Source organism: Lampetra planeri, chromosome 26 (assembly GCF_965212315.1).
Source record: "Lampetra planeri chromosome 26, kcLamPlan1.2.h2, whole genome shotgun sequence".
Lineage (NCBI taxonomy): Eukaryota > Metazoa > Chordata > Hyperoartia > Petromyzontiformes > Petromyzontidae > Lampetra > Lampetra planeri.
This window is the reverse complement of record NC_136132.1, coordinates 10,481,027-10,496,657: the sequence shown is the minus strand read 5'-3', so window position 1 is coordinate 10,496,657 and position 15,631 is coordinate 10,481,027. Positions and strand designations below refer to the sequence as shown.

Here is a 15,631-nt window from a genome sequence, read left to right as displayed (position 1 = left end):
CAGAGAGAGAAAAAAAGATAAGCTTAAAACTTCCCCGTAGAAGTGGTTCAATCTTAATTTTAGAACTTTCGTAAGCTTATCTTTTTTCTCTCTCTCTGGCGACTTGTTTTCTCTGCCTGTGTCCTCTCTTTAGATTGTTCACACTTAAATTCTAACTTAGCAATCTTTGAAATACGTAATCAACCAGGCTATGCGTTAATTGTGTGTTGACTGACCCTCTGTGTTGTATTACATTAGATTTCGATATTTTACTAGGTTATTTAATTTTAGTGTGTCCTCCTGATTTTCAGGCTTGCTTGCCGTGCCATCGCATTCGCAGCACCACGTCTGTGGATCACTCATTGATATGCTAATTTTTTCTCTAACCCTCCTCCCTCTCTCTGCCTCCGCCCCCCCCCTCTGTCTATTTAAGGCCACCCCACAGAGACGATCACCCCTCTCTGTTACCTGTGTTGCTCTCGCTATGTATCTTGGTGATATCTGTCTGCTAATATGTCTGTCTATAGTTTTCTGGTTAGATTTTATGTCGCTATTTCATTATACCTGATGATGATTGCTTGTGTTGCAATCGAAACGTCGTATTCTATTATTTAATTTAATTTATTATTTTATCTTTAGACGTGACTTAACCGAAAGAAACAAATAATATGGAAATTTGTGAATATGTGTGTCTGCTGATTTCACGCATCCCCCCAACCCTCCGCGAGTAAAGTGCCATACAAATGTGTTGCAGGTTTAAGGCCTTCTTCGCGCAGCATTGCTTTATTATTTGAGTCGTTTGCTGCCATACGCAGTTGTGTGTGTCTGCAGCAAGCGCGTGTATGTGTACCTATGGACGCGCGTGTGTGTGGGGAGGGAGCGGTAGTGTAGTGGTTATCGCGCTGCGCTACGAACCCGGCGACCCGAGTTCGATGCCCGCTCACGGCCACCACCGGTGACGATTATTTGAACCGGTCCTGGGCCTCCCCTAGGTCGAATTGGCCTCAAACGAGTAACTCGTGTGGTGTGTGAACATCGCCACTGGGGAGACAAAGGCGGCCGGGCGTGGTGAATCCAAGTCCCGGGCGAAGCCGGGTAGTAAAGCTAGTCTACAATAAAGCACGATGCAACAACCTGTGCAGAATGCGTCATGGGTGCTTAATGCTGTCACCGAGTCTCTGCCACGCTTTCGCAGTACAGGGCAGTACAGGGCAGTTTAATCCCAATTGAGTAAAGTACGGGTAATCTTGAAAATGTATCCTGAGACGCTCGCACGTGGTGGCATGCTCTTGCGAATGACATCACAGGATCTTTAACGTCCGCTTTAAGTGAAGCAGCCGGCTCTTGGTATTTTTTACAGTTAATATTAAACCAGGGAGACTGCTGCATTTGAACCGCGAACCTTTGCGACGATCGGCGAAAGCTCAGCCGCTGGGGCCACGTCACCATTTGTGGCCAGGTTGCTTCTGAAAAATAAGTTAAAACCCCCCAAGTGGGCTTTGCTGACATCTCCACACCTGCCCCGCCCCCCATCGTGGCACCACACGCGCTCCCCATGGTTTGTCTCGGCGCAGCTGATGAAGAAGGCGAGCCTGCGCAAAGAGCAGGAGCCCGACTTTGAGGAGAAGCGCTTCACGGTGACTGTGGGCGGCGGCGCCGACGAGGAGCGGGACTTCGACAAGGAGAACGAGTACTACCGCGAGCGCATGTTCCGCATGGGCGGTCCCCTTCCTCCGCCGCCACCGCCGCCGTCGCGTGACCCACGCGACATGGGGTAACGAGCCGAGCGGGGTTCTTCGTCTCTCACTGCTCTGGATGCGGTTGCGCTGGGAGCGGAAATTTTTTTTTCATTTTACGGGCACCGCTGTGGCCTGGTATGCAGGAGGTCATGGGTTGGATCCCGACCCTAACTCCTGTATATTTGGAGTTTGCGGTCTCTCTCCCCGTGGTCGTGTGGATTTTTTTCCGGGTCCTTCAATTTTCTCCTCAACATTTAGAAATCAACATCGCGTGTTTAGAGTATTTGGCTGCTATAAATTTCCACGTGATAAGCCACTTCATTGAGCGATCATTTTTGGCCAGGTCACTTCTGAAAAATAGCTATTTAGCTCAGTAAGCCTTACCTGGTAAAATAAAAATTAGTTTAGTTTAGTTTTCTGGGTTGCTGACCCGGCAGACGTGGGTGCAGTTACATCCTGGTCTCGCATACGCACCCATGGACCCCCCAACACTGAGATAAACTCGCATATATAGAGTTATAAGACTCGTCTCGAGACCCAGTCTCAAACAGGGCTTAAACTGTTCCTGGATATTTTCAGGGTTGCTGGTAGAACGGAATATGCAGCACCTGACGAATAGCCACAATCCCTATTGAGATGGACACTGGATGTGGTGTGATGTCCTGTTCCAGGTCGCTGATGCAAGATGCACCTGATTTAAATTAAGCCCCGATCGCACACAGAGCTTGTATAGAGTCAAAAACTATTTTAAAATCAAAATAATTTTTTTTACTTGCATAGAGCCATATACTTACATGTAGACTTGCATAGAGACCCACAGACTCACGTGGAGACCCACAGTCTCACATGTAGCTGGATTTCTCACCGAATAATTTCTGGGATGCTGGCACACTTGAGTAGGCAGCATATGACCAGTAACCGCAGCCCATAGCGAGAGGTATGCTGGATGTAATGTGCCAGCCACTCAAATATTTTCCGAGTCGTCGACACAGACATATTAATCCCTTTGCGAATGACATTTGCGGAGCGTTATGGTGAAGCAGCTGACCATAATTTTTAAGTTGAATTTTTTTCCTCACTAATGAAGCCTCAAACGCTTTTCAGACAGCCCTGGGCTCGCAGCCTACGTATGTATCTACAAGGCAAGAGCCGATTTTTCTTGAGGTTGTGTTATCCTGTGGTTGGAATGAAAATCGGCCGCAGAGGTTTGTGCGGCGTTATGTGTGTGGCTTGCATTGATGCTCGCAGTGAGCGTGTCCCATCGTGTATTCTTGTGTAGCGCGTGTCCATCCTGTTTCTCTCCGTCGTGTTGTCCAGTGGAGGGCACGTGCCGCTCTGCAGCTCTAGCATCTGGCCTCAGTGGCGATGGGGTCCCCCAGTGAATGTTGAACGTTGATTTTGAGCTTTTGCTTTTTGCTTTCTCTCCCAACTGCTGCGCTAAGGGAAGTGATGGCCTATCAGGAGGCTCCAGACTACGGGTAAGCTTGGTCATGAGCAGCCTCCGCTCTGAGCAATTACTTTAAATGCTGAAGTATGTTCAGCCGATGTGTCGTGTGTGAGACCTGCACTTCTGTCTTCTGTCTCTTCTTGATTAACATAGGTCGCAACCCTTCTGTGGTTTAACACTAGCTGTGTCCGATCTCTTCCTTCCTTGACATGTTGTCACCTGCTCAGATGTTATTGCAGAGTGTAGTGTGTCGGGGTTACACATGTCGGTAGCATCGACGTCACTGCACTGTGAATAGTTGTCTGGCGTTACTATTTATTTCATGAGTTTTCCCGTCTGGTGATGTGAGCGAGTATGCGCTGCTCAGCACGCTGAAGATACTTCAGACTAAAAGCTAAGAGGATGGGTGTTTGATGCCGTCCAGGTACGACCCCTACTGCGACCCCTACTATGACCCGGAAGCGGACCCCTATTGGCGCGGCGGTCACTTTGAGAACTTCCGCGTGCAGTGGACGGACCCAGAACACTACCGCTACAGGGTCGGACCCACAGCAGGCCGACCACCGAGCCCGGTACAGAAGAAATGCCCCCACGCCCATCGGCACAGCATACAGTTTTTGTACACGCACGAATGTATTCGTGCACGCATGCGGAACTCGGGCGATCGGTGCAGCATATAGGAGGAAAATAGCAGCTATGGTATGGATCTATGTTGAACTTCTTGCGCACCGTACGTAGCCGACCGTGCTAATCGGAGGTGCTGCAGAAAGCTATCGCGTATCCTGTGGACAGCAAGGAGAGGCGTATTACTGGCGGATTGGCAAGTGAGCCAGATTGAACATCATCATAGAAAGATCTAAACTAATGTGCTTTGGACCCATATCTCTGTCTATGATGGGGAAAATCTGGATAAACTGCTGGATAAACCGTTAATGTTTGGTCAATTGGAGGGGAATGGTAGATCAGAGGTACACAGAGAACAAGATGGACAGAGTATTGTAAATGTGACCGGGAGAGCATAGCAATAGTATAGCAAAGTCACGGAGAATAACGCATCTCCATCATCGAGGTCACGAACACTCTGTAACGAGGGGAACGTCGGAGAGATAAGACTCGAAAGGTCCGCACCATGTGAATGTCGCATGCGGTTCCCCTGCACTGTTTCCCCCTCCGCTTCTGCAGGACCGATCGCGGGATCGATTCCGGGACCGCGAGCGGGATCGCGTGCGCGACCGTGACAGGGAGAGGGAGCGAGAGCGCGAACGGGAACGGGAGAGGGAGCGCGAGCGGGAGCGCGAGAGGGAGCGTGCCCGAGACCGCGAGCGACGCAAGGAGCCGGAGACGCGGGAGCGCGATGTCGACAAAGTCAAGGCACGGCGCGACGACAAGGACAAGATGCTGCGTGAGAAGGAGCGCGAAAAGGAGAAGAAGCGGCCCAAGACTCCACCGCTGCCCAGGTCTGTCTGACTACGTCGATGGCAGTGTCGATGGCAGTGTCGATGGCAGTTGTTATTGATCCCGGCCGAGATAGCGCAACGTGCCATCAGAGGAAGGAGGCTTTTTGTAATTCGCAGAGCATTGCCTCAGCCCGCAAGGAGCCATGGTGGTGAGATGTTAACTCCCTCGCCTGGTATGCAGGAGGTCGTGATCCTGATGCCTCCATTTGAATTTTGCATGTTCGCCCCGTGGTGGCGTCGATTATTCTCCAGGTCCTCTGGTTTTTCTCTCCATATTTAGAATCAACATGCATTTAGAGTATTTGACAAATTAAGCGTTGTTTTCTTTATCGTTCTCAGTTGGAATCTAGCCAGACGAAGTGCAAAACCAATTTAACGTGAGGTTGTTTTCTGCGGTCATCGGTAACCAGGTTGAGACTATCAGCTCGCTACACTTGTAATCACAGAGAGGAGTTGAAACCTGAATTTGAACTTTGGATCTCAGCAAGTTTGACATGTATATTGTTTAACCGGGTGAGAACTTAGATAGCAGGGTGAGTCTGATTTGCAAGAGTGACCTGGATCACCAACGTGACAAAAGGAAAAACAAAATTAAGTACCGCAGTGAAGCAAATAGAAATCTCAACAAAAACAACTGCGTCACTTGAAAAACCATCCGGCCACCTCCAAAGCATCCAGAATTTAACGTCTTAAATAAACAGCACCGACGAGAATCTGTTAAAAGGAAGACACAGCACACAAAGCACAATTAATGAGATAATGTTTCCTCATATTGGTCTCTCCAGATAAAAAAAAAGTTTTTTTTTTGGTTGACACTCCATCGTCCACATGGCATTCAGTTCGACAGTATTGGTTCAACACAAGCAAACTCTGGACCTGGTTTAGGCATCATCAGTGAAGTCAGCTTTGCTTCAACTAATGCTGGCGAACTGCCAGATGTTCATAGGCACGAACCCACCATTATGAATGGACTCAAAACTGTATAATGTATAATCCAAAAGAACCATTAGCATTGTCGAGAATTTAAGCAACAAAATAAATAGTTTCTTAGCTATGTCAAAAATAACACCTGGGCCGTATGTCTCAGAATTTTCGGCAGGAGCATGAAGCTTCTGTATCGGGGCGTCCATTGTCTTTGTCCACCTCAGCAGGCCGATGGAGGTGGAGCTACCCCCGAAGAAGAAGGAGATGCCGGTGGTGGTAGGGGGGCCGGGGGCGGGGCCTGGGCCAGGGCCGGGGGCAGGGCCGCCTCCCCCAGTGGGGCCCAGCCTGCCCCCGCGGCCCGACGACTGGAAGGACCCGTGGCAGCGCTCCAAGTCGCCCAAGAAGAAGCCGGGAGGGAGCGAGTCACCCACTCACCCCCGGCGCGGGCGGCGGCACCACCGCGGCCCCGGTTCCTCCGCCTCCATGTCGTCGCGGTACGCGCCGAGCTGGCGGCGCTCCCATCAGCTGCTGCTGCTCCCCAGTGCCACCGCCCTTTGGCCAAACGAGTGACGGGGAAAGAGACACCCAGGAGTGACTCGGGTGACTTGCCCTTTGCCCACCCCCACAGCAAAAACTGTGGAAAATAGTGAACCCTGCCTGCCTACTCACAACGTCATTGGAATTATTGGTGGAGACTAACGATGGAGTCGCAGCTAAAGGAGGGAACAATGTGCCCGGGGGGAGGATGTCCATTGAGCTCAGCCCGCGTGCAGTCGCTCAAGACAGATTGTGTGCATTGTGTGATCATGAGACGTGGTGGCTGGTGTGTGGAGACGTTCATCCACAGAGGATTGCTCATTGCTGGTGACGATGGGCATCATCGTAATCAGTGGAAATAGCGATTTGTATTATGTTTGTGCTCTCTACTGTTAACGTACATTGTAGCAGCAGTGCATGCTGACCCTCATGTAGCACAGCCTTGCAGCTGCCTGTGATCACCTGGCTTGCATGGACGTTGCCCATGCAAGCACTATCCAGACATAAAAGCCTGCTTGACTTCCGAGATATTTTCGGTTTTTTGGTCATCAGCTTTTGTGCAGTCATTAAGACGCCATTTATTTAAAAGTTCACGTGAAATCGAAGTAAACGATTCTTATACGCACCATGCAATGCTTGCGTCTTGATCATTAGCAGTCGATGTTATAGCTTAACTTTTACATTCCCTAACTGTGACGCAGAGCTGTCTTCTTGTTGGTTGGTGACGTTAATGGACATGTGTGTGCGTATTCGTTTGTTGCGTGTGCTTGTGTGCGCGTGTGCTTTTGTACGTAAAACACATGCAAGTGTGTGCATATGTGTTTGAACGTGCGTGTTCCTGTGTGGTTATGGATGCTAAAGGCCGTGCGTGCGTGCGTGCATTCCCAGGTCTTCAAGGTCGAGCTCGTTCTCGGGCTCCGGTTCGTCACGCTCGCGCTCACGCTCCGCCTCGCGCTCCCTCTCCCGCTCCTCCTTCTCGTCACACTCAAGCCACACATCAGCCTCGCTGTCTCCCAGCCGCTCCAGGTCAGCATCGCTCGGCGACTCCTTCCCCCCCCAACTTCGCCATGCTCGTGAGCGTGCGGGTGATATCGAGATGCTTGTGGACGCAGTCCCCTCCCCCGGTCGGTGAGTTCCTTGGGCGGGCGAGGCCGTGTTGGCTGGGTCATGTAGTCCACGTATCCTGCCACCACATGCCCAAGCGACTGCGGTTTACTGAACAGAGGGGACTTAACTGGCACGGGCCGGGCTGGACCCCTGCCTTTATTACGGTGGCGAAATGTTAACTACCTCGCCTTGTATACAGGAGGTCGCGGGTTCGATCCCAACTCTGACGTCTGTATGTTTGGAGTTGGCATTTTCTCTTCGTGATTGTATAGATTTCTCTCTTTGGTCCTCCGGTTTTTTCCTCCACGTTTAGGTAAGCCACTTCGTTGAGCTATCATTTATGACCATGTGCCTTCTGAAAAAGAGCTACATAGCCTTCCCTGGTAAAACAAATGGTAACATTTTTCATTTTACCCTCTCCTGTGACCTTGGCTTCCACTCGGAGACCAATGCCAGCGGTCGGTTGTTGATATTTGTGTCGCCGGTGGTGGTCGCTGCCTTCACCGTTGCCCCCGTGCATCTCTGCCCACGCCCCAGGACCCACTCGTTCTCTCACTCCCCATCCGGTTCCGCGTCCCCCCCTCGAGTCCGCCCTCAGCACAAGGGCAAAGCTGCACAGATGCTCCCAGCGGCTGGGTGAGAAGCACGTACGCGCGCACACGCCACGTGTACCATCATCGTCGTCGTCGTCATTGCCCACAGTCCAACCACTGCCGGGTGAAGGTCTCTCCAAGCTATCGATTGTGGTCTGGGGGGTATGGAGACCGAACGGATTTACTGATTCCTACGTGGATTTACTTATTTTAATGAATTTTCTCTGCGGTAATTTTTTATTGTTAAGTGAATTTTTTTCTCGTTATTAATGAGGTACTTTTATTTATTTATTTGCTAAGTATTGGGGTTTTATTTTTTTATTTTTTGTATGGAACTGGTTAATTTATGTGCAGCGTTGTGGGATGCAATTGCACGAATGACGCTATGTAAATTTAATTATTATAGCCATTTTACATGCACGCTTATACACACACACAGCACACGATGCACTTGCAAGCGTTAACGTACAGAGCAGAGGTGCGGCATACACATGTAGACGCATGCCAGACAGTGCGCATCGCCCCAATCGCAGGGACAGAGCGGGCAAGCGCGCGTCCCCCCTGTCTGCCAAGCGCGCGTCTCCGCCCGGCAAGCGGTTACCACCGGGGGGGACGACGGGTGCACCGCCTCCCGGTGGCCGCGGGCAGAGGCCGGGGCGAGCGGGCGGCGTGGATTCCCGGCAAGGGGCCGGTGGGCCAACGGGACCCGGTGGGGCGGACGGCAGAGCGGCCCAGGACTCTGAGGTTGGTGGTCGTCATTTATTAAACCCTCGCCTACTCAGAGAGGTTGACAATCGCCGCTTCACTAAACCCTCGAGCCTTGGTTGGCCGAGCTTTGTTGCCGAGACGTTGCCTAAGACGTCGCGTGCCACCCTGACAGGGGAGGCCGTCGGCGGGCTCCACCGCGGAGACGCGCATGGGCCGCAGGAAGGAGCGGCAGCCGCCTGTGGGGGCCGGGGCAGCCAATGCCCGGCCGCCGCCAAAACGTTACGGCGACGCCGAGTGGATCAACTCGACGCAACCGCAGAGGTGAGAGCAGCTGGTGGCGTGGGTGGAGGCACCTTTCTAACAGAGCATATATCCTTTTTGTATCAGAGCGAGTCATAAATATACAATTCTCTCAGACTGGATGTTAACTGATGGATCGTTACGTGCCAAATGAACACGCGTGCATAGGTGGTACCCCGTGACTAGGCCGGCCCGGCGGTGGGTCTGGTGATGTGCTGATGTGGCGGTGATGGTTGTGTGACGGTCGTGGTTTCAGGGAGGGCCGAGGCTCCGTGAGTCTGTCGAGCTCGCGATCACGGTCGCGCTCCATTCCGCACTCCCCATCCTCGTCCACTTCCAAACACTCGAGGTACCGGTTCACCTCCTTCACCTGTTTGTCCCATTAGCGTCCTTACACTTGTCTGCTCAAGTCACGGTCTGATTCAATCACCAGCTCATTCACCTGCTGTCAAGCTCATCCACTCGCGAGCAAGTTCACCTACTTACTTTGGTCACCTGCTTCATGTGCTGACCTGTTCACTCACCCCCACCCAGCTCACCTTCTCGCTCGAACACAGCATTTGAGCTGACCTGTTCGACTGGTCACCTGGTTGCCCACTTACTCACCTGATCGCCCATTTATCAACTAGCCCACTCCTCTTGCTCACTCGCTCGCCTATTAATCTCGGCAGCGCACCCATTCACCCACCTTCCCACCACTCACCAACTCGCACACTCGGCCACTGCTCACCCACTCGTTCATCTCGCGCTCGCACCTGCTCATGAGAGCACCTTCTCATTTACCTCTGCTGTTCACCTCCTCAGCGGCTCACAAGCAGCTCGCCCTGTTCAGCTGCTCGCCAACTGATCCCTCCTCTCATCCTCCTTTCCTCCTCATCCTCCTCTCCGCCGCCTGCAGGTCCCTGAGCATGAGCAGCGTGTCATCGGCCTCCAGCGCCGCTTCGAGCCAGTCGGTGCACAGTGCCGACTCGGAGAACATGTACGCCGACCTGGCGAGCCCCGTGTCCTCCGCCAGCTCGCGCTCACCGTCCGCGTCTCCCAAACCGCGGCAGAGAGGTGCGGTCGCGTCCGCGCCGGCGTGGGTGCTCGCGTCGGTGTTCGCGCGCCGGCATCATGTGTGTTGTGTTGTGTGCTGTCGGGGTTTTTAAATCGTTATTACTACGCTCGTTTACTTACCCAGAAAAGCCTCATTGAGTGTTAAGACTTTTATTCAGTTATCGCAGTCGGGGGGTGATGATTTCTACGTAAATTACATCAGTAATATGCAGGTAACTTTTCAAATTTGGACAATGCTTCTGGGACACGATGACCTACTCTTGCAGATGACGTCACAGCACCTTTAACATCATCCACCGTGAAGTGGACAGCGTGTCGTATTTTTCCGAGTAATGCACGACCGCTGTACTAATCGGGGCGGCCGCTAGATTCCAACGAACCTGTGAAACTCTGCAACGAAGCGGCGAGCGTGTTGCCGCCAGGCCACGTGTCCTCGTGTGCTATCTGCCGGGCCACGTGTTGTTGCGTACTATCTGCTGGGCCACGTGTCATCGTGTGCTATCTGCTGGGCCACATGTCATCGTGTGCTATCCGTGCCATGTTGTCTTCTGCGCCCATCTCCGGTGAAGCCCCTGCGACCAAACCGAAACGCGAGGAGCCAAGCGTTGTCGTCGTTAAAGAGCGCGAGCGGCCGCGGGAGCGCAAGCGGGCGACGCCGCCGCCACTGCCGCCGCTGTCCACGGGCCGCGCCCCTCCACCCTCCAAGCCCCCCACGGGCGGCGGCGGGGGAGGCGGGGGGGGTCCCTCGGCCCTGCAGCCCCCCACCGCCGCCCAGCCCTCCGGCACGGGGAGGGGGGCCGCCCCGGCCATGTCCACCAAGGCGGCACACGCCGGGGCCCCACTGCCGCAGTCGAGCCACAAGGACATCAAGATCACGCTCGTCAGCAAGGCAAGGCCAGCTGTGCTTACGCGTGCGTGGGAGATGTTTGTTCCTTGGCCGATGCTGGCTTTGCTGAGGAATCCGCTGTCACCTGTTTGATTGGGTTGTTTATCGAATGTGAATTTTTTTTTGGTAATTGATTACTTAATCGATAATCAATTAAATCTTCACTTAAGGCTTTCGTGACTGCAGGAATTCATATTCTTTGGGTTTTTCGGTAAGGTCACCTAGATAGGTTTAAAGAAAATAACAAAAAATCACAAAAACTACGACGTTTTGATCGCAACACAAGCGGTCGTCATCAGGAAAAGGCACGACTGCTTGTGTTGCAATCGAAACGTCCTAGTTTTTTGTTATTTTCTTTGAACCTATCTACGTGACTTTACCGAAAAACCCAAATAATACAAATATCAATAAAGTCGTGGAATGGAGGCAGGTTGTGAGGTGTGTCTTGCTACTGCTGTTACTTGAACCTCTTGTTTTGCCTATATTTTCTCTATACGTGTTCTCCGACGTCATCTTGACCGTTGAGAAAAGTGGGATTGGGCAGTTAACATCGCTAGAAGGTATGAATAACAACAGAATGGCAGCCAAAGGAAAACACCATACATGCAATTTCATCCGCCGCGGAGACGGAGCAATGAAATCGGCTCGTGCGCAAAGGGAGACGGATTGCAGCACGTCGAGGCTTTCATCCAGCAGTGGACAGACACTGTTTCATGACGACGATGAGTTATAACGTCGGGCAATGTTTTGTGCGCACCGTCGGCAGGGCGGAGCGACGGACAGGGACGGGCGGAAGCGCTACGAGCCGGTCGACAAGGATCGGCCTCGCTCACCGCCAGCTAAACGGGCCCCCATCTCACCGGACCGGGGTCAGTGCCCTCCCTCCGGCTCCCGTCCCACCCCCCAACCCCCACACCACCCCACTCTCCACCTTACTCTTGCCTGGTTAAATCTCACCAAGTATTAATATCGTTTCTCGAGAACAATGCGCGTGCAACTGGAACTAATATTTAGTGAGGACTACAGCCAAGTAGAATTGCTGAACTAAAACGAGAACCAAGCACTTGAGAAAATACATCCAGAACAATGCCGTGCAAGCATTGCTGTGGAACGGAGATGGGGCACACCGGCATTAACCGACGTGCATGTCTCCTCTCCCGCTTTTTGCGCTCCACCGATTTGCGCTTTGCGGTGGCGCCGGGCAGCTGCGCACCGGGAGCGGCGGTTCCCCGTCGGTCGCCCTCCGTCACCTCGAAGCGATCGCCATGCCAACAGGCCACCCTCCCCCCTCAAAGGACCCGCACCATCCGACAGGTCAGACCTTGTGCTTCCCCTCCTCCTGTTCCCCCTTGTTGCCACTGATGTTGGTTTAGGAGGAACACGTTGTTTTGTTTGACCTAATTGTGTTTGCGCAGAGCTGTTGGGTTTAGGACTCGCGTGCACGCACACACACAAACACGCACAAGCGCACACACATCCACGCGCACACACGTTGAGTGGCCGTGCCCATTCAGAAGCCACATGACGAGCCGTAGTTTATTGTATTATTCAGTGCTTTGGAGGCAGGGTTCGGTGGATTATACAGATGTTTATAAAACTTTTACACCTGCTGGGCTTGTGAGGTGACCAAGAGATGTCAGTGTAGAGCAAGAGCGTTCATTAACCCGTCTGTGCAGACCGTTGAACGTAGCCTACTTGTACGTACCGTGAGTTTTCCCCGGGCAACTCTGGTATAATCTCCCATGCAAAAACACTCATGGAGGACTGAAATAATAAAAATGTAACAAGGGACATCTTCCCCTTCGAGTCGTTTCTCAATAAGTAAAGCGCCACTGTCGCTTCGTCCGGGTTCACGTCTGGCCTAATCGGAGGGATGCCTGTTCCCGCTATGCCCACAGGAAGCGCCCCCCGTCGCCCCCTCATCTTCCGAAGTCTTCGTCATCGGCAGTCGCGCCGGCATCTGGCGGCGGTGGCGGCGGAAAGTTGCAGGGCCCGTCCGCGACCGGCTCCGGCGGGGGCAGCGGCACTGCCAAGTCGGCGCCGGGCTCCGCCTCGTCAGCGCCAGGCTCTGCCTCGTCTGCCTCGTCCGCCTCGTCCACCGTCGGCGCCGCTGGCGCCGCAGCAGCGGCCGTCGCAAAAGGCGCCGCCTCCAAGAGCAGCACGTCCACGCGGCGGGAGGAGCTGCTCAAGCAGCTCAAGGCCGTGGAGGACGCCATTGCCCGCAAGCGCGCCAAGATGCCCGGCAAAGCGCAGTAACGACGGCGGCTGCCCCTCTCGCGCCGACGGTTGCCGACCCACCGCGGCGGCGGCGGTTGCGGCGGCGCGATGGGCGCTGCGTGTGGTCGGTCGGTCGTCCGGTTACCCTGTCGTGAGCCTTGAGGCTGCCCGCTCATGCTGTGCGGTGGGGGAGGTCACGGTGCTTTGGGGGATGGGAGGTGGGGGGGGGGCAGAAGCTGCGTTTGGTGTACGGGCGCCACCCTCCCTACCCCCCAGTCCCTCTTTCGCCGGTGACGGTGGGCTGCACCGCGTTGGTGTGTCGTGACGCGTTACCATGTGACACGTAGAGCTATTTTCTCGTGTTGTTTTTTTTTGGTATTGCTGTTATTACTTTTTTTTCACACACAGATGGTTACAGCGTAATTTTGCTTTCTTTTTTGTACGTAACGCGCAGTGGCGGCGGTGGCGGCTCGCCCTGTTTGTCCTGCTTCTCCTGGCCCGGTTCCATCGCCCGGGCGCACGCCAGGGCTCGGCTAGCAGACGCTCTCGCCAGTGCCGGCTCTCCTGCGACGAGGCAGTTTTTAGTCGTCCGTGCTGTTTACGTAAAACCAGTTTGCTATGGTACTACGTGCTGTAGCTGCCGATTGTCAAGATGAGGAGAAACCCATTTTCCACAGGGCGACTCTCAGCCCAGGGAAAAAGACGGATATCGCTCTTTCAGGATTCATTGGCTTGGAACTCGACTCTGGGAGGCCGAGTTGCAGGCAGCGTCCACATGTTATAACGATGTAATTATTCCTCTGTGTCTGTGAGATGTCAGCAGAAGACTTGTGTCGTCTAACCAATGATGATGATGACGATCCAGGGTTAAATCATGCGCCTGAAAAACGGAAGTAGCATCTGTAGCACGATGTGAATGTTTGCGCTCTTACCCTGAAAAATCATTAAAGGCTTTGTTACGTATTGCGTGGCCGCGCGCCACCGTCGGGGACGTTGAAACGGTAAACTCTACTTGGTAACTGGCTTTGATAACGCACATGGTCCCTCCGTGAGTTCACACAGCAAGACCCGAGGCCTGCCGCTGCTTCTCCTGGAGTTAAGTGTCAAGAATCGCTGCTCAGTCCCACACCCGTCTCTTCACGTCGCTCGTGTTGAGGTGTAGCGTGTTTAGTGGCGTGGAGGTGAAGCGTGTAGCTTTCCCCTTCTCGCGTAGAAGCAAGAATACAGGTCGCAGGGACGGTTCGTAGCTCTGGGTAGAAAGAGGATACAAACTCGGCGCTTTCTCTGGCAGACGGGCAAGCGCAGCCCACGCAGCTTCCCAGGAGGGCTGGTCTGGTGGGAGATCGGCACTGGTGCATCATCATCGTTGTCGTTCACTACCATTGCGCTTCCATCACCAATGAATCTACCTACACGCGTCATCAGAGATTTGAAAATCCAGTGTTGAGGAATTTGTCGTCTCAAGCCCACGAGGTGTCACTGCACGGAGTCGTCGCATGTTCCGTATTCTCAGTCCGTACAGTCTGGGGGTCGTTCAGGAAAATGTGTGCAACTGCTGAGTTTTCAGAGATAAAATATGTACAGTCTTTTATCGCTTTCTGTTGCTTTGTTTTGTTTCGTTCCCAGGCGAATCGCCATTTGAACGCCGCAAATCCGCACCTTTCTCTGTAACGTGTGGAGAATTACCAGAATCGTTATAAAAGATGGATCGGAGGGTGGCTGCAAGGAGCCAGATTTGGAATCACAGGAGGGGGGGAGGGCAACCGCTCCCTATTCAAATGTCACCACACCTACCTGTGCTTCCCCCTACAATGCTTAACCCACTCACCCATACCAGCAACTGTTCAGCTGTTGCCGCGACGAGATTGTGCTAAGATGCATGCTCCAGACCCCTGGCAGTCCGCATGGCCTGACAGCTGCAAACTCGGCTTGAGATACTGGGCTTGCAGGCTCTGCATTACAAGTTGCATCAGACGCGATACGTAGTGCAGCGTTCGAGGACTCGACAGTTTTTAACCTTGGGTGAGGTTAAGTTTGCAAACTGCTGCGGTTTGAAACTCGCCGAGCGATTTTGCGGCAGACTGGAGTTTGTAACGGGGGGGGAGTTTTGAGTAGTGGAGGAGGGGGGGGGCATCTGCATCTTCGCGCACGCATTTGAGTGGCGGCCGCACACCCTGTCGTCATTGTGTCGTTCCGTTATTTTTCGCTCCCCTTGTAAATAGTGAAATGAACGAGAAGGCCGTTAAATAAAGATTCGGACAAAGCTGCTCGCGCCTCTCTTCGAGTTGGGGTGGAGAATGCACGTCCACGGGGCACGCCGAGGAGAGCTCTGCCCGGCTGCGAGGACTCGCTCAAACGCGGCCACGTGGAGTGATCGAGAAGCGGGCGGGCGGGCGGGCTGAGACCGGCGAGAATTATATCAAAAGGTCTGGGCCACTTCTGTCCACAGAAGGAGCGACTGCGTTGAACCTGATGAGACTGCTCATTTGTGTGGCAGGTGGCGAACGAGGGCGCGCTGTCTCCGTGAGCGCCAAGCGGCCCGGGATGGAGAGCACTGATGTTGGCACAGCACGGGGAAACCGACAATGCAACACAAAACAGCAATACCAACAACACAATACAACAACACCACCGTAGAACACGACAATACAAACATACACGATGCAAAATGCAGCATGAAC

The 15,631-nt window shown here is 53.3% G+C and overlaps 1 protein-coding gene across 5 annotated transcripts in view; it reads left to right on the top strand.

Moving 5' to 3' along the window:
- ZC3H18 (zinc finger CCCH-type containing 18) overlaps positions 1 to 15,217 on the top strand; it is a 30,359-nt gene extending 15,142 nt beyond the window's left edge. For 4 of the 5 annotated variants that reach the window (XM_078606776.1, XM_078606774.1, XM_078606778.1 and 1 more), the window contains exons 9-23: positions 1,554 to 1,753; positions 3,161 to 3,196; positions 3,590 to 3,737; positions 4,348 to 4,622; positions 5,771 to 6,040; positions 6,972 to 7,109; positions 7,728 to 7,826; positions 8,317 to 8,527; positions 8,664 to 8,812; positions 9,048 to 9,140; positions 9,690 to 9,847; positions 10,417 to 10,736; positions 11,500 to 11,602; positions 11,939 to 12,047; positions 12,632 to 15,217. In XM_078606776.1, the coding sequence (XP_078462902.1) occupies positions 1,554 to 1,753; positions 3,161 to 3,196; positions 3,590 to 3,737; positions 4,348 to 4,622; positions 5,771 to 6,040; positions 6,972 to 7,109; positions 7,728 to 7,826; positions 8,317 to 8,527; positions 8,664 to 8,812; positions 9,048 to 9,140; positions 9,690 to 9,847; positions 10,417 to 10,736; positions 11,500 to 11,602; positions 11,939 to 12,047; positions 12,632 to 12,989 (2,667 nt within the window). In that variant the 3' untranslated portion in view covers positions 12,990 to 15,217. The remainder of the gene's footprint in view (positions 1 to 1,553; positions 1,754 to 3,160; positions 3,197 to 3,589; positions 3,738 to 4,347; positions 4,623 to 5,770; positions 6,041 to 6,971; positions 7,110 to 7,727; positions 7,827 to 8,316; positions 8,528 to 8,663; positions 8,813 to 9,047; positions 9,141 to 9,689; positions 9,848 to 10,416; positions 10,737 to 11,499; positions 11,603 to 11,938; positions 12,048 to 12,631) is intronic. The other variant, XM_078606779.1, reaches the window with a different exon arrangement.
- Positions 15,218 to 15,631: the final 414 nt, after the last annotated feature.